The sequence below is a fragment of the Giraffa tippelskirchi genome, chromosome 8, assembly GCF_054371585.1.
Source record: "Giraffa tippelskirchi isolate mGirTip1 chromosome 8, T2T-mGirTip1v1.2.pri, whole genome shotgun sequence".
Taxonomy (NCBI): Eukaryota; Metazoa; Chordata; class Mammalia; order Artiodactyla; family Giraffidae; genus Giraffa; species Giraffa tippelskirchi.
The window spans coordinates 62,952,328-62,977,064 of NC_137282.1; the positions used below are offsets into that span (position 1 = coordinate 62,952,328).

General features: G+C 49.8%; 1 protein-coding gene and 1 non-coding gene across 11 annotated transcripts; both read right to left on the bottom strand.

Moving 5' to 3' along the window:
• Positions 1–234: 234 nt before the first annotated feature.
• On the bottom strand, positions 235–24,734 carry SDHA (succinate dehydrogenase complex flavoprotein subunit A). 10 transcript variants are annotated; one of them, XM_081522327.1, is made up of 15 exons: positions 24,638–24,734; positions 15,855–15,941; positions 13,541–13,702; positions 11,569–11,712; positions 11,166–11,330; positions 10,135–10,283; positions 9,434–9,558; positions 7,781–7,949; positions 6,549–6,744; positions 5,656–5,827; positions 3,877–3,995; positions 2,942–3,053; positions 2,720–2,850; positions 1,101–1,214; positions 235–545 (listed from the first exon to the last, which is right to left on the bottom strand). In XM_081522327.1, the coding sequence occupies exons 1-15, from the start codon at positions 24,698–24,700 to the stop codon at positions 459–461; spliced, it is 1,995 nt and encodes a 664-aa protein (XP_081378453.1). In that variant the 5' UTR covers positions 24,701–24,734; the 3' UTR covers positions 235–458. The 10 variants fall into 10 exon arrangements, with proteins under 10 accessions (XP_081378453.1, XP_081378450.1, XP_081378452.1 ...); XM_081522324.1 differs by having other exon boundaries at positions 11,569–11,859; XM_081522326.1 differs by having other exon boundaries at positions 15,855–15,944.
• TRNAC-GCA (transfer RNA cysteine (anticodon GCA)) lies at positions 15,573–15,644 on the bottom strand. Its single transcript has one exon. It is a non-coding gene; the product is annotated as a tRNA-Cys (tRNA).
• Positions 24,735–24,737: the final 3 nt, after the last annotated feature.

Consider the following 24,737-nt stretch of genomic DNA (forward strand, 5'->3'; position numbering starts at 1 on the left):
GTTCAGGTATTGAACCATTTGCCTGCTAAGATCTAAGCAGGTAATGTCTGTTGTCTTCATTTGCTGTCGAGCACCAAAACTCATGCCTTAGACAAACACCACAGGAAAATCTCTGGACTTTGATGCAACAGAACAGAAAGATAGTTATGTTTTATATTTCAGGTCAATAAGTATGCCTCAAGTCAAACAGTACAATGCTGCAGATGAACCTGGACATAAACACAAGTCTGTAACTTATGTTTCATCTAGTTTTATTATTTCACGAGAAGGAGGCAGGGATGAAGGCAGGCTGAACACTTCCTGGCTGGTGATCACTGGCAAGGTACTGGCCTCTGGTAGGAACCTCTATCAGATGGCCTCCTCAGTCCGTCAAGGACACAATCAAGAAGGCGGTTATGACCTGAAGCCGGGCATGAGCTATTATACATAATTACAGGAGCGGGGAAGCCTTAGTCTCCTCAGTAGGAGCGGATGGCTGGGGGAACAGTGGCGCAGTCAGTCTCGTTCAAAGTTCTGTCGATTACAGGTCTGTATTCCAGGGAAACCTAAAAAAAAGAAGAGCCGGTGATGAGTTAACGCAGAGAAATGCAACACAACACTCTTGTGCTTTTGAAAAATCGTAAAAGCAGGTTTGCGGACACATTCAGGAACTTAAAAACAAAGGTATTTACTGGAATATTCTTCAGTAATGACTTGAGACTATGTAAGTTCACATGTGGAATACAACAAAGTAACACTGTATCAAATTATCAAAGCTTCAAATTAAAACTTAAACTGAAAATGCTCAAAAAGCAGGTGAAACTTTGTATACACTGTCATCATTTAATTATGTGTAAATCATGTATTTACAGTTTTTCCTACTTCTAAGTGAAAGTTTATATCCACATGAAACTTGAGGGAACTATTTCAGAGGGAGGTGGCCCTGTGAACCATCTGCCCCTGCTGGGTTCCTTTCCAGGCAGAAGCCTGACTGACAGTGTGTTTTCAGTGGTGTCTCTCATCTGTCAATAGTCAACTGAGATCCACACTGCTCCTCGCAGTTCACCGAATGCTGACCTGCGTCATCCAAGGGCCAGGCCACAAGCCCGTTCCCCACGCACCTTCCCAGTCTTGATGTCAACGTAGGAGAGTGTGTGCTTCCTCCAGTGCTGCTCAAACGGCTTCTTCTGCTGCCCCTGGACGGGCTTGGAGTAATCGTACTCATCAACCCTCTCCTAAGGCCACAGAAAATAAGTTTATTTCGGAAAATGCCATCAACAAATACCCTATACAGCCGGACAACCAGAAAACAGGGCAAACTTGTCACTCCCATTGAAACCAAGCGTGCAGACCTGACCCGGAAGAGCACATGGCAAGAACTCGCGCCACCGAGCACACATGCAGATAAAACGAACAAGATTTAGGATCCCTTGGCCAGTGGCCAGTCCTCTAGACACATCCATGCACCTTTACCGATGAGCCGTCAACCCCTCACCCTGGGCTGGCCCGGTCGAGGACCCTGACCCGCCTTTGTCCATCCCATCCCCCGATGGCACTGAGGCAGTCAGGCCCTTGAGCCAGAGGGCTGAGAGCGGGCCTGCAGCACAGCGCGGCTCAGAGCCCCACTTCTGCATTTTCTCTCCACAACCAGTGGATGGGTGCTGGAATTTAACTGGTCTTTTATGCACTTGAGTTTATCAAATACTTTTCCTGTCTTTCTGCTCTGTACGCTTTCAGACTTCAGTTTTTTCTTTCAGCCTTTTTTATTTAAACGTTCTAATCTAAGCCATTTAAGTTTTCCAAAACTTTTAAAGAGAAGCTGAATGCTATTAAGGAATACCCTGCATGTGGGAACAGATAAGACGCAGAAACCCTGTTCAAATAAAACCCCAAACATCCAACCACTTGGCAGTTTCTGCTGAGCAAGGCCAGACCTCTTGCCTGGGGCAATGGACACCTCCCTGACTGCCGCACCTGTTCCCCAGGGAGGGGTGAGGGGGTTCTGCCTGCACATCTTTGGTGACATCTCAGCCCCAGGAACCAACCGGCTTCCAGGAAAGGTTTCTGTTCTGGGCACACAGGACGAGCGTGCTCACAAATGTCCTCCTCTAAGTACCTGGCAAATCTAACGCGGCTCCAACCGGTGCCTCGTGGATCAAAATCCAGTTCTTCCTGCTCAGCCTCTAGCTGAGCCACCCAAACATGGTCCTGGACCAAAGGCTGCCTGTCTGTCGTTTACAGTGGCTCAGGTCCAGTAAATGTGCCCCATCCTAACCTGACTGCCGCCCCAAAAACCTCCTTCCAGGAAAATCTAACTACCACGTGCTGGGTGCATTTTTCTGTATAATCTGGCAAGTGACCTCGGCATAAAAATTAGTTCATTAAAAGAACAGTGAGCTGAGATGAGGCCCCACAGCTCTTTCCAGACAGGGGCAGGTCTGTCACTTTGGGTCAGCCAGTGAGCACCTCCACACAGCAGCTCCAGCTGCACCAGCCTCTGCCCCGGCCGAGCTTAGAGGCAGCAGGAGACGCTGAGCGGAAGAAGAAAAAGGGCCCCAGAGCAGGAGACACGCGAGGACACAGGTGTGCAGGTGACCAGGAGAGAAAGACAGTCTTCTCACAGCCTTGTGGGAAACGCACAGAGGGCCGTGAAGGGAGTGCAGGCCGCAGCGGCAGCTGACGGGGCAGCGGGGAGCCCAGCGGGCAGCGGCGGCCACAGCCACCCAGGGAGAAGGCGCACCTTGAAGTCCTCCCTGGCGTGGGCGCCGCGCGACTCCTTCCGGGCCTCCGCTCCGTAGATGGTCTGCAGAGCACAAAGCATCAGGTTCTGCAGCTCCAGGGTCTCCACCAGGTCAGTGTTCCAGACCATTCCTGGGTACACAAGGCAGCCGTCAGACGACAGGGTCCACTGAGCAAGGGCCGTGGACCCTGTGACGAGCGGGCAGGGCCGAGGCGCACTCACCCCTGTCGAACGTCTTCAGATGCTGCAGGTCTCCGTAGAGGCTGCTGATCTTCTCACAGCCTTCCTGCAGCACACTCCCCACACGGAACACCGCAGCGTGGCTCTGCATCGACTGTGACGTAAACCACTTGTAAGCTCTTAATCCACGTGGAGAAGCCACGCCAAGGTTTTTTCTTATGCGTTTCTTTTTTTATAAAATATTTACTTCAACAGAAAAAACTAAAAAATTCAGACTGAGTTTATTAACTCTGAATTTTAAAATGAAGTCTGCGAGAACTTTAAAAACCTGCTCTCTAAGCAACTCCCCCACGTACAATACAGGAACACTGACTAATCAGGACGCTCTGCACACCCCAGGGCTCGCTGACTCTCATCCTGACGCTTGTACCCTGGACCGTCTTTTCTCCCGGTTTCTATCCCCTCCTTTCTCACCGCTCCGCGAGGCCGCCCCGAAGCCCAGACTTGTGAAGAGAGAACCAGAGTCCTCTGAGAATGGCCACGTGCACCTCCTCCCTTTTGCTGGTGCCCGTGTGTCCCTGTGCCAGAGGAACCATTCGGGCTTCTTTCCAGAAAACGCTCCCACACAGAAATTTCAAGCGGACAGAGCAAGGTCTCATTCATGGAGCAAGATTCCCCATATTAAAATAACTGGTTTCCTAGCTGTTTTGTTTTTGATTGACCTAAATCTGTGTTACCTGATGGATTAGCCACTAACCACAGGTAACTACATTTTAAAATGAAATTAAAGAGAAAGCCAAGTCCCGATACCGGGGAGCCACTGTTTCTGCCCTGGGCTGCCCCCTCCAGCCTTCAGTATGGAAAGCACGCACTTGTATCTTACGCAGGCCTGAACATGCCTCTGGAACACGGCAACCCCAGGGCAGCGTTGTCGATGCAGCTGGCCTGCTCACTCCAGAGCTTGTCCAGGCTCCTACCTTCTGCATGTTGAGTCGCAGTTCCGATGTTCTTATGCTTCCATTGGCAAATCTCAATTTGTCAAGATTCACGACAGATTCTTCCCCAGCATTTGGTTTAATTGAGGGAACTCTATCTCCTTAAAAAACAAAGACAAACCCCACCAAACGTGTTAGACTCTTTTCAGGAAGTTTGGAAAATGCATACATAATATTCTACCTGAACTACCCTGTCCCTGAGGAAGCATCTATTGACTTGGGGTCAAAGAGTAAACAAAAAGACTAAATTTCTGGCAAAAAGTCGGCATCCAATAAGTATTCTTCGCGTGAACAGAACAGAAACCATGTCTTAAGGTCAAAAATTAGATGTATGCAAATCACTCTTGCACTACTAATCTGCAAAGGAGAAACACCGCGCCCTGCAGGAGGGCCGGTCTCCTTCTGCCCAACCCTCCTGATTCTCAGCCTTTGGGGGTGGGGGGGTGGGGGGGTGGATGGGAGGGGCCTGGCCGGGGGCGTTTAACAGCCTCCTGCTGATCCTGGCCCTTTACCCTCTTATGTAAACCTCAAGATTTGCTGTTCTTGCCTTTCTAAAAAGATGAACACTTGGAAGGTTTTTAAGCTGTTTGGGGATGACAAATATATTTTCTGTGGAAGGTGACCCACGTAGGTGTGACGTGCAGGAGACAAAGGCCTGCAGTCACTCTCTTGCCAGCGCCGAGCGCTGCCCGAGCCCCTCCAGGCGCTGGCTTTGCCCCCTTTCGTTTCGCAAGCTTTAACAGTCACCATGTGAAACCGCGTTTCTCTCGGAGGTGCGCACGTCTACAGACCTCAGTTAACACGTGCAGACTGCTGAAACTGCCATGGTCAGAATACAAAATAGGGTTCAAGCATTTTAACATTTAGCCTAACTTAGTGTGGTTGCTGGTTCTGACAGGCAGAGCTGCGTGACCCTCCCCACAAGCGGACCCAGGCCCTTAACGACCACCCCACCATCTCCTGCCCCAGTCTCCCTATTCCAGAAGCCCTCACACAAAATCACACACACATGGCCTCTTGGGTCTGGATCACACCACCTGACACAGATTCGTCCGTGTCGCTACATGTGTGGGTAGTCTGTTCCTTTTATTGCTGATTTCCAAAAGTTTTAAAAGTGTGATCCTTCAGGTATAAAAGTAAACGGTATTCTTATAAAACTTCCATCTTCTCACGTCAAAAGAAAGGGAACCTCGCATTTTCTCCTTTGCTCTGAGAGACTGCTATCGGGCTCCAGCTACAACAAAGTGGGCACTAGAGCTGTTGTCAGACTAGCACGCAGTATCTCTTCCTCGGCGAATTAAGTTACTTTATGTCCACAAGAGGAAATCACAGGTGGAAACCCAGCCTCTGTGGAGGGGAGAGCCATTAACCCAGGCTTCTCTTGCTTGCATCAACTCATCCTTTTCTCCCTTAGGAGATGTAGCTGTATTTTGCTTCATTTATACCTACTATTTAAAACATTTCCTTGGAGATAAATTCACACCAGGCAAGTAATATGTGATAAACACCTTCAAACTAACAATTTCCCAGGAGTGACTTTTGAGGAGAACACAACAATTGCAAAAACACCTGACTCAAGTTCCTCTTCTAACTCCACCCAGCCTGTGGCTAGTCTCGGGTCCATCACCATAAAAATCTCTGAATTTCTGTTTCTTCACTTCTGTGGGATAAAACCAGGACTCCCCTCCTCCGCCCCTCCCCACGCTATGACCATAAAGCAAAGCCTCTGTGAACAGCTAGGCTCCTGGAAGAAGCACGTACCAGGTCTGCAGGACTCCGCGATGCTCAGGGCACATGCCCGCCCGAAGACCACCAGGTCCAGGAGCGAGTTTGCACCCAGACGGTTGGCGCCATGCACTGAGGCGCAGGCGGCCTCCCCACATGCATACAGGCCGGGCACAACCTGGTCCTGGCCATTCACGTGCCTCAGAACCTGGGGAAGGAGACCAAGATTAGCAAGCACGGTCTGCCCAGCTCCCTTTCCCTGCAGCAGGGGGAGAGAAAGGAGAAGAGGTAAGACTGGACCCTCCCCACCTACAGGGATCCCACCCCCAAGACACTGCCCCAGCCCCCTCCCCAGCCCCCTGTCCTGAGGTCTAAGGACTGCAATCTCATGCCTAGGAGACCCTCCCCGCCACCTGACATGCCCCCGCAGCCCCACTCCAGCTGGGGGTGCAGCACAGGGAGGGCAGCAGGCGGGAGAGCACTCAACGGGGAGGAGCAGGACTGGAGGGGTCAGTGCAGCCCGCCTCACTGGACGAGGGACTGAGACAGAGTGAGTAAAAAGCTCTCTGTGAGCCGCAAACCATCCACAGGTGTTCCCTGTGAAGAGCTCACAATTTACTGCTGAAAACATGCACTCGTGTAGGAAAAACTGCAAATGACCTAACATACGACTAAGGAAGAATTAATCAAATGCTAACAGTTGATTAAGGCGTGAACGCAAACACTGAAGGAGCAGCAGGGCCCGTCACACCGCACAGCACTTCTGGGGTGGGTGGGGGTGGTGGTCCCCAGCCGATCACCTGCCCAGCACCCGTCACACTGCACAGCACTTCTTGGGGGGGGGGGGGCGGGGAGGGGGTCCCCAGCCCATCACCTGCCCAGCATCCGTCACACCACACAGTACTTCTGGGGGGTCCCCAGCCGATCACCTGCCCCTTGTAGTTGGTGGGGATGCCGCCCATGTTGTAGTGCACGGTGGGAAGCACGGGGATGGGCTCCTTGGTGACGTCCACGCCTGCGAAGATCATGGCCGTCTCTGAGATGCCAGGCAGGCGCATAGCCAGCTGCTCCGGGGGTAGGTGGTGCAGCTGCAGGTACACATGGTCCTTCTCGGGGCCACAGCCTCTGGGGGAAGAGAACAGCAAGGCAACAGGTCAAGAATGACATCCAGGAAATGTGAGGTCACAGCATCCTTGTGGCGCGTGAGGCACCACCTGCTTTGATCCAGGAGAAACGCCCCCTTCGCTAAGGTCACCTTTCTGGGGCATCGCTTCTCGGCGCCCAAGCACCAAGGTTTCTGGGGCATCGCTTCTCGGCGCCCAAGCACCAAGGTTTCTGGGGCATCGCTTCTCGGCGCCCAAGCACCAAAGTTCCAGGGGCATTGCTTCTCGGCGCCCAAGCACCAAGGTGGGCCCAGGTGCTGGATGCAGCTGTTAACACGGCGGACACCCCGCCCTCACCAGGCTCACACCTGAGTGTTGGGAGGTCACGCCTGCCATGTTGTCATTTGTGCCAAAGAACAACTTGTCTTCTTTCTCGTGCACACACGTGATGCCTCCAGAGGCCACACCCCAGGCATTTAAACAGCATCACCACAGCCAGCGCAGTGTCAGGGACTGAGGCCTCACACTGCTTCACAAAGAACAAACTCAACTCACCTTGAGAGCCCCCAACCACCCGGGGTTAAAGCAACAGGGACTGGAAGCTCACCGTTAAATTCCCGACTCAGAGGGTAAACAAATCTGCCTGCAATGCAGGAGACCTGGGTTCAATACCAGGGTTGGGACCATCCCCTGGAGAAGGGCATGGCAACCCACTCCAGTATTCTTGCCTGGAGAATCCCCATGGACAAAGCAAACTGGCGGGCTACAGTCCATGGAGTTGCAAAGAGTCTGACACAACTGAGTGACTAAGCACACAAAGGCACCACACACTCACACGAAGTGGTCCACAGATCTGAGAAGGATTCACAGCTAACTGCTAAACTTCTTGAACTACAGGTCTCGAGAGACCATAAACCAGCAGACAACCGTCAGAGGCAACTGCACGCGGCCTCCGGGGTGGGTGGTGGGCTGACACACACAGGAGCCCCCCAGCTCTTGCTGAAATGCACACACGAACCCCAGCCACCAGAGGATGGGGCGGGCATGACCACACAGACCTTCCCTCACGGATTTCCAGGGTCATGGACCGGGACACGACGTCCCTGGATGCCAGGTCCTTAGCGACGGGGGCGTAGCGCTCCATGAACCTCTCACCCTGGCTGTTGATGAGGATGCCCCCCTCTCCACGGCAGCCCTCTGTGATGAGACAGCCAGCGCCATATATGCCTGCAAACAACCAACCGATGAGACAGTTACAACCTAACAATCGCTGGGTCTACACTTCAGATGCAAATGCTTTTCCCAAGATACTCTGGGAGGAGCAAGGAAAGGGTGTACAAAGAGCACGCCTCCCAGGAGAGGGAAGACAGAGAACAAGCCAAGGCAGATCGCGATGCCACAGTGTAAAAGTGGCGCGGCTCAGCTGCACAGGAGCAGGCCTTGCTGCAGCGTCCACGCAGTTCTGCTCAATGCCCCGACCGTGACTGTGCTGCACCCTCTCAACACGGTCAAGTGTACGTTTAACAGCTCAGGTTTTAACTGTTCACCACCACAGAGTTGTGCTGACTGGTAAAGGTAAGGCAACCCTGCTGAAAAGCTGGTGTCCGCAGCAACTAAATGACAGACCTGCAGATTGCAACAGCCCTCACAGAGGCTGCGCCCACCACGGACGTTCCATCTCCCTGGCTTCACAGACAAGCCCATCAACATGCTGCTGGGACGTGCAGAGCCCAAACCCATGTCTGGCAGCGTGGGGGGGGGGCTGTACTGTATCTCGACCGTCCCTCGACTTCCCTCAAGGTGATGAGGACAAGGACGCCCGGAGCTGGATGCAATTTGTAGTTTAGAGCCTAACACTTCAATTAGTGCTCTAAAGGGTGACCTTGCTTTTAGAACTAGATGCAAATTCCTGTCATTTTTCAGATTTCCTAGTTTCAATGGCCATTTCTTCCAGTAGTTTATTTCTCATATATTGAAAAGGAAGCAAAAAAAAGGCTCTAACTACAGAACAAATCAGAAGTCTCAGACATCTTACTGGTTAAAAATAGCAATACAACTACCACCTAATACACCGCTTTTTCTCATCCATGCCAGGGTCAGAAAGAATACACTGACCGAGAGTGCCTGGTCCTTCAGCGCAGGGGTGGCTCTCCGCTGGCAGGTCATCTCTAGCGCCCCTCCCTGGCCCCCTCCCACGTTCGTGTGCGCGTCGCCTCACTCGGGGTGTCTCTGGCCCGGCCTGCCACGCGGTCACTGCGGCGGCCCCAAGTCCATCGGTGCTGCTTCTCCACTCAAATGCCTTCCCTCCGGCTCTACCGCATGCCGGGCGCTGGGAACGTTAGTGCAGTCGCTCGGCTGTGGCCAACTCTGTGACCCTGTGGACTGAAGCCCCCCAGGCTCCTCTGTCCGTGGAATTCTCCAGGCAATACTGGGCAGAGGTAAAGAGGCAGACCTGCTCTGGCCTCCCAGGGGAGCTGACAGCCTCGTCGAGGAGAGGACAGCCAACAGTCACTGCGTCGCGGCTGCGCGAGCGCGCCAAGGTGAGGCAGAGCCAAGATGCTGGCTTCTCCACCCTGAGGACCCTGGGAAAAAGCTCCTCGGGGAGGCCATGGTTCAGGACTGAGATCCGAGAAAGCAAGCACGCATAACCGCAGAGGGGCCTTCCTGTAGGTCCCGACCACCGGAAGGATGAGGAGCCCGACGCGTCCTACCTGTGGGGTGGAACTGCACGAACTCCAGGTCCTGGCAGGGCAGGCCAGCCCTGGTGACCATGGCGGTACCGTCCCCGGTGCTGGTGTGGGCGGACGTGCAGCTGAAGTAGGTGCGCCCGTAGCCTCTGGAGAACACAGGCACATCCCCTTTCTAAGGACCAGGCAGCACCTCTGGGTGTGTCTGTCCTGGCCACAGGGACTGGAGCCTAGGGATGCCTGTGCTTCAGGGCATGTCTGTGCTGTGTGATTCTCTGAAAGAATGTTCCTTTTACAGGAAAACTTAAAAACTTAAAAGTGGATTCACTTCTTAAAAGGATTAAAGAAACAGACTGACAGTATATAGGATGGAATTTTACTTGTTTTCTTCATGTAAATAAACAGCACTTATCTATCCCAGAAATCAGTATGAACACAGCATCCACCAAAACAAAACAGATGTTACTCCAGAAAGCCTCACTTGACCCTCCAGGCCTCGGTCTCCTCGAGGGTCCTCCCAGCTGGAAACTGCTGACCCTTTCCGGCCATGCCCAAGGTAGGTGCTGGGGCCGCCCCTCAGGCCCGCAGCGGTACGAGCCCAGCTGGTGACCTGCAGCCTGGGCCACACTCATCGCCCCGCGATGCCTCCATTCTCACTAGAATAGGAAGTTCTGAAACGCAGTTTGCCTGCAGAGAAGTCAAACATGACAAAGGCAGGCTCTTACCCGGTGGCGATGACGGTGTTCCTGGCCCTGATGCGGTGGATGGACCCGTCTTCTATGCACAGAGCGATCACACCACGGCACTCCCCGCTCTCCATCAGGAGGTCCAGGGCAAAGTACTCCACAAAGTAGCTGGTGTCATAGCGCAGAGACTTCAAAGGGGGAGAAGAAGGAAAAAAAGGGATCCTGCATTTGCAGTGGCACTGTAACCCTGACCGGTTAGAGACCGCGATCTGAGGGGAGAGGGACCAGGCAGACTGGAGGGAAACAATGGATTCAAAAAGGAGCCGCAGACTTCAACCCACGGATGCCAATTCATCGGCACAAAGAACACAGCCCAGGAGAGGAGCTGCATGTGGGGCTCGTCTCAGCTCCACGCAGCCCTGAGAGGCACCGGAGGCAGCACCGAGCTCCTCCCAGCTGCTGCCAGGGCTGAGCCATGGGCCACGGGGCCACCCAGTCCAAGCAAAACGAGACGCTCAGCACATTTCCACAGCAGAAAGGCTCATCCTGGACTGTGCAGCCCAGGCTTGGGATTTGACAGCCCTAGAAAAGGATGGGGCACTCGTCAAACCACCAGCCTCCCAAGTGACACATAATTCTGACTTGAACATCAATGATCTGTGCCCCCTGCAAAACAAGAGTTCAGAAGCAGCACTGTTCAGAATATTGATTACTGGGCCGAAGTTGGCCCTGATTATCCAGTGACCACTGTCCCTCAAGTCATAGGTCAGGTTGAACAGTTAAGTATTAAATCAATCAATTCAGGAGCTCGGAGGTGGGGAAAAAGCCTCAAAATACACGCGCTGTTCTTGTACTTTCATGACAGATGCCAGGGTCAAACCTGGCATGTAATGACCACCACTTACCTTTCCTAAAACAGACACTTTCAAATTAACAACTAACCAACTTAGTCTGCTGCTTAGAAAGCGACCCCTGCGGTGACGGTGACCCGGCCCGGAGCGGCCTGCCTCCCACCCCACCACACGCCTGGCTGGGCCGCGCCCCACCGCCTGTGTGCCCCGGAGCCTCACCCTTCCATACAACGTGTGCAGCAGTGAGTGGCCGGTGCGGTCGGCCACGCAGCAGCAGCGGTGGGCCTGCCCGCCCTTCCCGAACTTGAGGCTCTGTCCGCCAAAGGCACGCTGGTAGATCTTCCCATCTTCAGTTCTGCTAAAGGGCATGCCGTAATTCTCCAGCTGAGGAACATAAAAGCAGACACCTAGAACCTTACAGGACCTGGACACTCATGGCTAACCAACACCAGGATGAACACACTCTATGGAAACGTCAGCCCCAGGGGAGAAGCCCTCCCGTGACGGCAGCAGCTGCCCCCCGTCCAGCGTCCCGCACGCACCTCGACCACAGAGGCAGGCGCCTGCTCCGTCATGTAGCGGCTGCCCCCCACCGCCCGTGCCCCGCACAACGAGCACACACCTCGACCACGGAGGCGGGTGCCTGCTCTGTCATGTAGTGGATGGCGTCCTGGTCACCCAGCCAGTCGGAGCCCTTCACGGTGTCGTAGAAGTGCCACCGCCAGTCGTCCTCCTCCATGTTCCCCAGGGCGGCGTTGATCCCGCCCTGAGACACAGCAGCCCGTGAGCCACAGCAGGAGCCCACCTCCCCACCGCCCCCTGCCGGGAACAGAGGTGGACAACGCCAGCCACTCGAGTGCGACCGTCTGTGAGGGATCCCACCGCCTGGCAGATTCCGAAGCAGGTCTGCCCCCTGTAACCCAGAGACAGTTTCAGAACCCCAGCCTCAGGTGCGTCATCCACGAGAGAGGCATGGGGCCTGACCCCTCATGGAGTTGCCTGGAGGGTTGGCTGAGGTCCCTTGAGTGAGGCTTCTTTCCTACCAAGCCTGGCACACAAAGGGGACTCCGAGCTGTCTACTGATTGATGACCGTGTCCCCAGAGGTAAGTGCACACGGGTTAAAGGCAAGAAGCACCCACTGCTGAGGTTCAGAGCCATACTCCCCCCAGCCCCGCTTCCTCCTGCTGGGCACTGCCCCACCCTGCCACTCCCACTGCCAGCCCCTCAGTCACAGAGCAAACATTAGCAGCCAGCCACCACCCCACCCCCCGAAAAACGTAAAACTGCTACCTCCTCTTCAGGGAGCGTCTTTCTCACAGGACACTTTCTCTAACCCCCCTCTCCCCCACTGTTATTCAGCGGTAACTTCTTCAAGAAGACTCTCCTGAGCTCCTTCCCCAGCTGGTGCTGCTGTCCCTCAGCTTCCTGTGTGTTTTGCTACCAAAGAGCAAGGAGTCTCAGCCAGACACACACGAGTTAACTCATTCCTTGCTTCCTCCTCCGACTCCTCCAACTTTAAACCCAAACACATTCCTGATAAAAAAAAAACCTTAAGTACCAGGGTAGCAGAATATAGAAAGCTGGTTTAAAATGATGTGAAAATCAAACTGCCTTCCAAAGGGGTTAAATAAATTTATATCTTCCCCAGCGATGTAAAAAAATTCCTGTTTCCCCACAGCCTTGCCAACAGTTTTGTCAAACTTGGAGTTTTGCTCATCTAGTAAGTAAGAAATTCTCAATAAATAAATAGCGCAAAAATACATAGCCTAGTGCACACACAAATGTTGTTATCCTTCCCCAATTAAACGTTCTTTTCTCGAGAACCAGCATTCAAATCACACTACCCTTTTCTCATTACGTTTTATTAATACTGCACTCTACCTGAAAACTGTATTATTTTTGCAATACTACTTAAAATTATCTGTTTATAGCTATTTTTCCTTTTAGACAATGAATTATCCACAGAAGTTTATTACTTATTCTTCAGTTTAAAAAGCACAGCTTTCGAACAAAGTATCTGGACAGCTCAGTGGCTGAAGAACGCTGCTGCTCCAGGTGTAACGGTGACAGGAGCTTCTCCTGGTTCCAGAGAGTCACCATCTCCTCTGTTGTCCCAATGAGGAAATGTGCCAAAATACTACAAAAGACAGCCACGTGTGACCCTAGGATACTCCCTGCATGTCAGCTGGGCGCTACCTACAGTGTGCCTAGGGTGAAACATCAAAACCATAAGTCACATAATTCCCCACCTCACTCGGCCCCTGCCCTAAATCCAGAGCAGTACAGGCCACTGCTCTCTGCGCCGCGCCTTCGGCCATCAGAGCCCGTCACCAGCACTGGAGGCTGGCCCTGAGGCTCCGGCAGACGCAGGGCGACCGCAAGCCAGCTCGTTCACGCGGCGCAAGTGCAGGGGGCAGGTGCGGGGGCGTGACTGGCATGGAAACAGGAGGGACGCGTCCCCAGGCGGTGGGCGGTGAGAGCGGGCAGGGAGCCCTGGGGACTGAGTGCCAGGAGCAGAGGGGGCACGGTGCAGGGCAGGGCTCCTCGAGCGGCACCCCGCAGGCACCGTGAGGACGAGCGCGCCTTCTCATACCTGGGCCGCAACGGTGTGGGACCTGGTGGGGAAGAGCTTCGTGACGCAGGCCGTGTTGAAACCTGCTTCGGAGAGGCCGAATGCGGCCCGCAGGCCTGCCCCCCCGGCACCGACCACCACAGCATCAAACTCATGGTCGACGACTGGGTACTGCGCAGAAATCTGGAAAAGAAAAGTCCCCGTTAATCAGTGGTTCAACTAGGCTGGACACTGAGGCTGTGGTCACGGTGAAGGACCTCAACACACACGAGTCGCTGCCACAGTCGGAGAGCCTCCACCGTGCCGGGCCGCACAGCAGGCACGGCAGCAGCAGCGGGCACAGCCTCAAGGCGAAAGGGCGCTCCCACCGCAGCAGAGCACCTACCCCCCGGAGCTGGGACACCCGCCATCGGCTGAAAGGCTGGGAACTCACAGCATGGGGCCTCAGACGCAGAGGAGGGCGACGCCACAGACCAAAACACCCGTTCTAACCATGGCTTCCCTTTACGGTTATCGTTTTCTGTTGGGAGCCGCGTTAGGCATTACTGACAAAATGGAGGCACGGTCCCAACCCTCCCTCTGCATCCCGCAGGCACGGTCCCAGGATGAAGAAGTTAGGTCTTGTTCTTTCTGATTCTGATTCAAGTCTGATTCTGACTTGTTCTTTCCTTTCTTCAGTACAGTTGGTTGGAAAGAATGTTAAGGTGCTTATTGTTCTTGAGAGGAGCATGAGAAAGCACAAAGCCTTCTGCAGTTGTGCCCAGAAAATAATCCATAAAGTTAACCACTGACATTTGTTCAAGGATCTTTACAAAGAATGTTCCAGGATGAGCACGTAGGCCGCAGCTTGAGGCCATGGGAAGGATTGTTATCTGAGACCTGCTTGTGAGGGAAATGTTTATGGCAAAAGAAGTTTGCTGAGTTTAGGGTTTAGGAATGATTAAGAATAGTTAGAAGCTAAAAGTTTAAGAAATGTCGTAGTGTTAGCATATTTTACTACAGCTTATACAGATTAGGAATTTTAGAGATTAGGAATTTTAGAGATACTAATAGCTAGAAGCCTTTTTAGGAGATAGTGAGCTTAGGATACTAGGGGCTAGCAGGATTTAGAAAGATAAGAAATAAACTGAGGAATGTGGTATGCAGCCCAGATATAAGCATGAGTTACAATGTAATCACAAGTTAAATATAGGATACTTAAGAGAAAGTAGATAATAGATAGTAAACCTGATTCTGAGAGAATCACTAAAGCAGGAACTCTGGTTGAAGGACAACAATGATTTCTGGAGACAATAAATCTGGGTGAGGGGGAACTGAAGATGTCAAACCTCTGACCTAATGCCTTTGTCAAAGTATAAAAGAAACCCTGACGCTTGAAATAAACATGCAGCCCCGCACCTTGAGTCAGAGGCTGCATCATCCTCCGCTGACACCGCTCATCCCTTCAGGCCAATTCCCTGGCTGCTGGAGCTGGACTCCAGCAGTTTTTTATCTTTTCTTTTTAGGCTTACATATGGTTAGACACACGGTTAGACAAACCTAAGCTTATAAAGTAGTATAGACCATGATTTGCAAGTTTCTCATGAAAACACTGGAATGTTGTTTCATTTAGATAAGCATAGTCCATTCACCTAGGCGACCACGGAGAACACACGTATGTTCCAGGCCCATCCTGTATTTACAACTGAGACGGTGCTGACTAGCACTCAGTCACCACTGTGAGCTTATGAAAAGGGCCTCAGAAGCAAATTCTGGTTTCTTCAACAGAGTGCGGAAGGGCCTTGTAAACACAGAGGAGCCCACGCTCAGCTGAGGAGGCGCCCGTCACCTTGCATTCCAGTAAATATTGTTCACCTGACATCTGTATTTTGTTATTTTGTTTACTTCACTTGAAGTTTAATTTGCTTATAGATACACAAAGTGAAAGTGAAGTTGCTCAGTCGTGTCCGACTCTTTGCGACCCCGTGGACTGTAGCCCACCAGGCTCCTCCGTCCATGGGATTCTCCAGACAAGAACACTGGAGTGGGTTGCCATTTTCTTCTTCAGGGGATCTTCCCCACCCAGGGATCGAACCCAGGTCTCCTGCATTGCAGGCAGACGCTCTCGCCTCTGAGCCACCAGGGAAGCCCATACACAAAAGCTACAAGCAAAAACGTCAGTACCTATGTTCATGTCTGTACTATAATTATTAATACATCAAGAATAATTTGAGTACGAATTAGAAAGAAAATTTAAGTAAAAACCTGTGTGTTACTCAGGTACATAAAAAACTGGTATAGAATACTACTCTGCTAAGTCAAGAAAATCACTTAAAACAAAGACCCCTGAACTTACCGCATCTGAAACTTTAGCGGACGACCTCTTATTGCCATCAATGGTGAAGTGAAAACTGTGGGCTCCTGTCTGCCATGCTGCCGGCCACTTCTGAAACACAGAGGGAGAGCTAAGTGTCTTCCCGGAACCGGGGACTTCTAATTTTGTAAGTCGCCAGCCTTCTCATGGGCCCAGGTGCAGGCTCTCACCCAGAAACCTCTCCTGGAACCCTCCACTTAGGTCTGAAGGATAAGGCGGGGGCTAAGGACCCAGGCCCGGCTTGAGGAAGTGGTAACCAGCAAAGGCCCTTCTACATGAAGCTTGTTTCCAGACAGGACATTCACTGACCCAGCAAATGTAAAAGGCACACCTCCACATTAATTTCTTGACTTACAGTACTTAGTGGAGAATGGGAAGGACACCTGTGCTGCCTAAGCGGCAGTTCTGCAAACAACCAAGTGCTTTTCCCGGGTCCATCCCAGCCCTCTTCACACTGGCCCCCTAGCCTGCACACAGGGCCTGCGGTTCACTGGAAGAGGCGCTGACCACTGTCAGCAGGTGGCAGTGAGGCTGCAGAGCAGGCTGCCCCGGGCCCGGGGCCGACCCTTCACGGACACACGCGTCCAGGCCCCAAGATGCTGCTGGTTCTTCTGCGTCACCCTCTCCACGCCTGCTCCGGCTCAGCCATGTCCCTGCCTGTCACACTCCGCCTCCATCCCCCTGCCGGGACACCTGTCTCTGGTCTGTCCCTGGCCAACCTGTACAATCGCAAGCCTCAGCTAAAACGTCCCTTCCTACAACCATTTAACCCAGAAAAGGGTGGCAATGAAATCACAACCCAGCCAGAGAGGCAACATTCTTCATGGACTAAGAAAGGTCCGCAATTTAGGGAACAAGTCTTTTCACTCTGCTTAGCACATTTTAGCAGACTCTGATAAAAGGGAGACTTAGACTATTCTGAACAACAGTTTTGGGAACTAAATACATTCAGCAATGACAAAAGGGATGTCTTCAATTATTCTTCAACTGGAAGAGATGTTTCGATTTTGTGGAGAAAAGAAATTATGCTTTGGGACAAACACATGGGGATTACAGGGAGGAGAATTTCCCAAAATGAACGGCACTAAGCTGTTTGAAACCGGACTGACTTCTCTAAGATGAGGAACGCCGGCCGGGGCTGGATAACCTGACTGACCACCAGCGAGGAACGTCAGAAGCAGAAGGTTCCCTCCAATTCAGAAACGGAGTGGTGGTCGATGCAAACGTCTGCGTTTATTTTAACAGCTCCACTTAAAAAGTGTAGTTTCTTCGATTTTTAAGTAGATTCGAACTGATAAGAGTGATATTCTTGAATTTTTCATTTGTAACGTTAAGTGTATTTGTTTTTTTCCAGTACATTTGTTTTTATTGACAAAACTAATTCAGTTTTTTCCTTCAGATGTGAATTTAAAAGAATAGTCTTCAGCTTTATTACATCTTTTTAAATGGTAAATTCGTATTTTAATGTAAACCAAGTCCCTGAAGGAATTTTAATACAAATGTTCTTGAAAATATCACAAAGTACTGCAACTGAACTGAACAATAAAAATATAGCTAATAGTACCAATAAGAATAGTATACTTTGTGATACTAAGTTAAAATTAAAATAGAAACGGTGAGATTCCCCAAGTATTTATTTCTTCTTTCCAGGATGTTCACATTAAATAAAGATAGACAAACACACCCCCTCACAAGGTTAGCTTAAAAAGCAGTAGCTACTGTAATGAAATCTGTAACAGATTATCACATTATCACCCTGTGGAAAACAGTAACACTATTTTTTGTACCTAAATACAAAATTTGGGGAGTGATTTTAGAATTTGGAGAGTCCAATTTAATTTTAATCCAATTTCTGTCTTTAGATAAAACTCATTTTATGCCACTTATTAATCTCATGCTTTTTGAAGACAAAAATATCAAACATTTTGCAACAGGGTAACATGAAAAAGAAAGCAGAAATCTACCTAAGGTATTAACAGAGTTAGCATAAAAGTACAGGCCACTGAATCAGGAGAATAAAGAGAGAAACAAGTGAGAAGAGCAGAGATACTTATCTCCCCAACTGAGCAAAGTGGAGAGTCCTCATCTAGCACAACACCCTATGAACCAGGACCAAGAAGCTACTCTGTAAGAACAGGTACCAGCTACACAATTACAGAACTACACAGTAAAAGTTCCGAGCGTGGTTGCATAATCACACTGGGAGAACTGAGGATATGGGTAATAGGGTAAGTGAACTAAACCCTTCAGTTCAGTTCAGTCGCTCAGTTGTGTCTGACTCTTTGCGACCCCATGGACCGCAGCATGCCAGGCCTCCCTGTCCATCACTAACTCCCGGAGTTGACTCTAACTCATGTCCATTGAGTCGGTGATGCTATCCAACCCTCTCATCCTCTGTCGTCCCCTTCTCCTCCCGCCTTCAATCTTTCCCAGCATCAGAGTCTTTTCCAGTGGGTCAGTTTTTTGCATCAGGTGGCCAAAGTATTGGAGTTTCAGCAACAGCATCATTCCGTCCAATGAATATTTAGGACTGGTCTCCTTTAGGATGGACTGGTTGGATCTCCTTGCAGTCCAAGAGACTCTCAAGAGTCTTCTCCAACACCACAGTTCAAAAGAATCGATTTTTGGCACTCAGCTTTCATTATAGTCCAACTCTCACAATCATACATGACCACTGGAAAAACCATAGCTTTCACTCGACGGACCTTTGTTGGAAAAGTAATGCCTCTGCTTTTTAATAAGCTCTCTAGGTTGGTCATAACTTTTCTTCCAAGGAGCAGGTGTCTTTTAATTTCATGGCTGCAGTCATTGTCTGCAGTGATTTTGGAGCCCCCAAAATAAAGTCTATCACTGTTTCCATTGCTTCCCCATCTATTTGCCATGAAGTGATGGGACCAGATGCCATGATCTTAGTTTTCTGAATGCTGAGTTTTCAGCCAACTTTTTCACTCTCCTCTTTCACTTTCATCAAGAGGCTCTTTGGTTCTTCACTTTCTGCCATAAGGGTGGTGTCATCTACATATCTGAGGTTATTGATATTTCTCCTGGCAATCTTGATTCCAGCTTGTGCTTCATCCAGTCCAGCTTTTCTTATCATGTACTCTGCATATAAGTTAAATAAGCAGGGTGAAAGCCTACACAGTCAAAGGCTTTGGTGTAGTCAGTAAAGCAGATATTTTTCTGGAATTCTCTTGCTTTTTCGATGATCCAACAGATGTTGGCAATTTGAGCTCAGGTTCTTCTGCCTTTTCTAAACCCAGCTTGAACATCTGGAAGTTCACGGTTCACATACTGTTGAAGCCTGGCTTCAAGAGAATTTTGAGCATTACTTTGCTAGCGTGTGAGATGAGTGCAATTGTGTGGTAGTTTGAATATTCTTTGACATTGCCTTTCTTTGGGATTGGAATGAAAACTGACCTTTTCCAGTTCTGTGGCCACTGCTGAGTTTTCCAAATTTGTTGGCATATTGAGTACAGCACTTTTACAGCATCATCTTTTAGGATTTGAAATAGCTCAACTGAAATTCCATCACCTCCACTAGCTTTGTTTGTAGTGATGCTTCCTAAGGCCCACTTGACTTCACATTCCAGGATGTCTGGCTCTAGGTGAGTGATCACACCATCGTGATTATCTAGGTTGTGAAGATCATTTTATATAGTTCTTCTGTGTATTCTTGCTACCTCTTAATGTTTGCTGCTTCTGTTAGGTCCATACCACTTCTGTCCTTTATTGTGCCCATCTTTGCATGAATATTCCCTTGGTATCTCTAATTTTCTTGAAGGGATCTCCAGTCTTTCCCATTCTATTGTTTTCCTCTATTTCTTTGCACTGATCACTGAGGAAGGCTTTCTTAACTCTTCTTGCTGTTCTTTGGAACTCTGCATTCAAATGGGTATATCTTTCCTTTTCTCCTTTGCCTTTCACTTCATTGTGGGATTCTTGCCCACAGCAGTAGATATAACGGTCATCTGAGTTAAACTCACCCATTTCAGTTAGCTGATTCCTAAAATGTTGATGTTCACTCTTGCCATCTCCCGTTTGAGTACTTTCAATTTGCCTTGATTCATGGACCTAACATTTCAGGTTCCTATGCAATACTGCTCTTTACAGCATTGGACTTTACTTCCATCACCAGTCATATCCACACCTGGGTGTTGTTGTTGCTTTGGCTCCGTCTCTTCATTCTTTTCTGGAGTTATTTCTCCACTAATCTCCAGTAGCATTTTGGGTACCTACTGACCTGGGGAGTTCAACTTTCAGTGTCCTATCTTTTTGCCTTTTCATACTGTTTGTGGGGTTCTCAAGCCAAGAACACTGAAGTGGTTTGCTATTACCTTCTCCAGTGGACCACATTTTGTCAGAACTCTCCACCATGACTCATCTGTCTGTCTTGGGTGGCCCTACACGGCATGGCTCATAGTTTCATTGACTTAGACAAGGCTGTGGTCCATGTGATCGGTTTGATTAGTTTTCTGTGATTGTGGTTTTCAATCTGTCTGCCCTCTGATGGAGAAGGATAAGAGGCTTATGGAAGTTTCCTGAAGGGAGAGACTGACTGAGGGGGAAACTGGGTCTTCTTCTGATGGGTGGGGCCATGCTCAGTAAATCTTTAATTGAATTTTCTGTTGATGGGTGGGGCTGTGTTCCCTCCTTGTTATTTACCTGGGACCAAAGTATGGTCACAGAAAACTAGCCAATCTGATCACACGGACCACAGCCTTGTCTATCTCAATGAAACTAAGCCATGCCGTGTGCGGCCACCCAAGACGGATGAGTCATGGTGGAGAGGTCTGACAGAATGTGGTCCACTGGAGAAGGGCATGGTAAACCACTTCAGTATTCTTGCCTTGAGAACCCTATGAACAGTATGAAAAGGCAAAAAGATAGGACACTGAAAGATGAACTCCCCAGGATGGTAGGTGCCCAATATGCTAATGGACATCAGTGGAGAAATAACTCCAGAAAGAATGATGGGATGGAGCCAAAGCAAAAACAATACCCAGCTGTGGATGTGACTGGTGATAGAAGCAAAGTCCGATGCTGTAAAGAGCAATATTGCATAGGAACCTGGAATGTTAGGTGCATGAATCAAGGCAAACTGGAAGTGGTCAAACAGGAGATGGCAAGAGTGAATGTTGACATTCTAGGAATCAGTGAACTAAGATGGAATGGAATGGGTGAATTTAACTCAGATGACCACGATATCTATTACTGTGGGCAGGAATCCCTTAGAAGAAATGGAGTAGCCATCATGGTCAACAAGAGTCCGAAATGCAGTACTTGGATGCAATCTCAAAAACGACAGAATGATCTCTATTCGTTTCCGAGGCAAACCATTCAATATCACGGTAATCCAAGTCTATGCCCCAACCAGTAACGCTGAAGAAGCTGAATTGAACAGTTCTATGAAGACCTACAAGACCTTTTAGAACTAACACCCAAAAAAGATGTCCTTTTCATTACAGGGGACTGGAATGCAAAAGTAGGAAGTCAGGAAACACCTGGAGTAACAGGCAAATTTGGCCTTGGAGTACAGAATGAAGCAGGGCAAAGGCTAATAGAGTTTTGCCAAGAGAATGCACTGGTCATAGCATACACCCTCTTCCAACAACACAAGAGAAGACTCTACACATGGACATCACCAGATGGTCAACATCGAAATCAGACTGATTATATTCTTTGCAGCCAAAGATGGAGAAGCTCTATACAGTCAGCCAAAACAAGACCGGGAGCGGACTGTGGCTCAGATCATGAACTCCTTATTGCCAAATTCAGACTGAAATTGAAGAAAGTAGGGAAAACCACTAGACCATTCAGGTATGACCTAAATCAAATCCCTTATGACTATACAGTGGAGGTGACAAATAGATTTAAGGGACTAGATCTGATAGACAGAGTGCCTGATGAACTATGGACAGAGGTTCGTGACATTGTACAGGAGACAGGAGACAGGAATCAAGACCATACCCAAGAAAAAGAAATGCAAAAAAGCAAAATGGCTGTCTGAGGAGGCCTTACAAATAGCTGTGAAAAGAAGGCAAGTGAAAAGCAAAGGAGAAAAGGAAAGATATATCCATTTGAATGCAGAGTTAGGGTTAGAGTGCCCTCCAAGAGTCTGTTTCCCCAGTCCTTTGTAAGTTCTGGCGGCCCTATGGGGGGTTAATGGCGACTTCCTCCAAGAGGGCTTATGCTATACCCAGGTCTGCTGCACCCAAAGCCCCTGCCCCTGTGGCAGTCCACTGCTGACCCATACCTCCGAAGGAGAACTAAACCTTTATTTACCAGCAAAAATCAATGTCTATAATGGACAAAACGCACCTGCATATTAGATAGAGAAATGGAGGAAAATAGCAGGCATCAATACCAAAATCAGTTCAGAACTAATTCCACTAGAGAACAGGTCTGAGGAAGGAGGTGGTCTTCTTTCTTTTTACTTACAAGAACTTCTGTACTCACTGACTTTTTTTTTTGCTACTATGTGCAATTACTTTCACTTAAAATTTAAAGGTTTTTAAAGCAGGGATGTTTAAAATATCATTCACATGGTAACTGAAGGTAGGCTGTGAGCAGCAGGCCCTGGCACAGAGGAACACCACACAAGTTTCACATGTTCCCTCACAGAACCCTCATTAATCCCACAGAGAAGTGGAGTCTTCCCGGGTATTGGATCTGCCTGGCTGGCTCCAGATCCTATACTTTCCCTACCATCCAGGGATCCTTGGGAAAAAATTTCTGGGCTTCCAAACTAAGATGAATATCCAGGTACATACCAAAACCAGCCACAATTTTTCAAATGAACCAGGAAAAACAGGACATGGAATGCAGAACCGAAAGCCAGTGCCATTGTAATTATTCCAAGAAACAAAACAAAAGGTTACTAGTTACTACAGTGGCCTAAATAATGTAAATCCAGATATGCCACTAACACATATTCAGAACAATACATTCGAAGAAATTGATTTATTCTAGAATAGCTTGTTGAAAATGGGAAAATATCACCTTAAGTTAAGCAACAACTATCTAAGGTTACTGGTTTTACTCTTCCTTTCAATTTAACTAGTTTCAAATTGTGTGCAGATTTGTGTCAGTGCATTGGGACAATTAAAAAGGAAACACAGGCAAAATAGGTTTGATAGTTTTGTAACTCGAAAGTAGCTGTAAATATGACTTGAAAACACCACACAATTGAATAAAGATAAATTTTCTGTGGACTTTATTCAAATTATCCTCATTGAGTACAGTCCTTGAACATTTCTCAGGGGGAGATTATGAATTCCTTTCTTTTTTTGTTCTGCTAATTTGCTGCTTCTGTTCTTGCCAATCTTAAACTCCATTAAGTGGCTTGCGGACAGATTAATTTACATAGGTGGAAATAATTCTAAAAGCTACCTTCGTCAAGGTAAAAAACTTTAACACTCAAGACCATCTTTGGTAGATATAACCTGTGGTTTAACTTTGCTAACTCTCGCCATTTTGCTCACAAGCACCTCAACACAAGACCCTGGTGAAGAATCATGGAGACAGTGAAGCACAGAGCTGGCAGTTAATAGCAGATTGCACTACAATTACTTCCAATCAAGCCAACAGGAAAGGAGAGGTTTAGGCTCCAATCTGTTGTGTGTGAAACTTTCACTTTCAGCTTAAACCTCAGAGCTGAATTCCTTCCAGCCCAGCCTGGATAAAGGACAGCAACACGTACATAAACTGTCAAAGGGCGAGTGATGGGTGAAGGGCAACCGCAGGCTGGAATGGCTGGAATAAGGATCGCAGGACTCCAGTCCAGGCTGACAGACCTGTACGCTCTTCCTCAATGACCACCAGACCAAACTGCCATCTCACCTACCGAGAAGGGCCTGCTCAGATGTCTACTTACGCTTGGTTGACTAAAACTACCCCAATGACCAAGGACTTCATCACCTGCTTGTGGACCCCCTGCTACCCTTGTGTCTTAGAGCCCAAGACTTGGGGGCCTGGGGGGAACCTCTGCTCAGTAAGCATCAACAACATGGGACAACATTTAAAACACTTTCTGCGGTTGGCAGAATGTCCGACTCAACCTCCTCACATTTAACATAACCTCTAGTACCAGAATTTTAAAAAGAAAAAAACTGTGGGTACAATTACAGGCAGAAATCAAGTCTACATTATTGAAAGCCTTGCTTCTCACTGTGATCTTTACTTTGTAATTAAAGCACTAACTAGGTGGCTGGGAAAGTTCACATAACGGGACCAAGTAACTAAACCCTCTAAATTCAGTGCTTCAGTAAAATTCCAGAGGATCAACTCAGAAGACTTAACTGTCAGGAGTGCAAGGGACACGGTCCAGCAGCCAGGCCTCGGGAAAGCAAAGCCCGGACCGACCAAGTACGGCTCGCGGGGCTCCGCAGGGAACGCCCAGGAGGACATCGGCCCCGCGACCGCCCCGGTCGCTCTGCGGTCAGCGCAGGGGCCGCGCAGAACCCGAGAAGCAAGACCGAGCCGAGAGCCGGGGGTCTGCTCAGACCGCACCCCCGGGGCCCCACTGCCGTCCGGCCGCCCCGGGAGCGTCCCGCCGCGTGACCTTGGGCGGCCAAGTCTTCGAGCGCGCGCCCGCGGCTGGGCGAGCAGCCTCGCAGCCGCGCCGGGCTCCCGGACGGGCCCCGGGCGGCCACGGGGCAGTGACCTTCACCGCGGCGAAGCCCTCCCCGGCCCGTTCCGCCGCGAGGTAGGGGACCCGGGACCCGGGACCCGGTGTCTGCCGCGCCCCGCCCGCGGCGGACACTCACCGGGCAGGTCAGCGCCAGGCGCCGGGCGCGCAGCAGGCGCGACACAGCAGCAACCCCCGACATGCCTGCCCTCCGGAGCAGTCAGCCGGTCCCGCGCGGA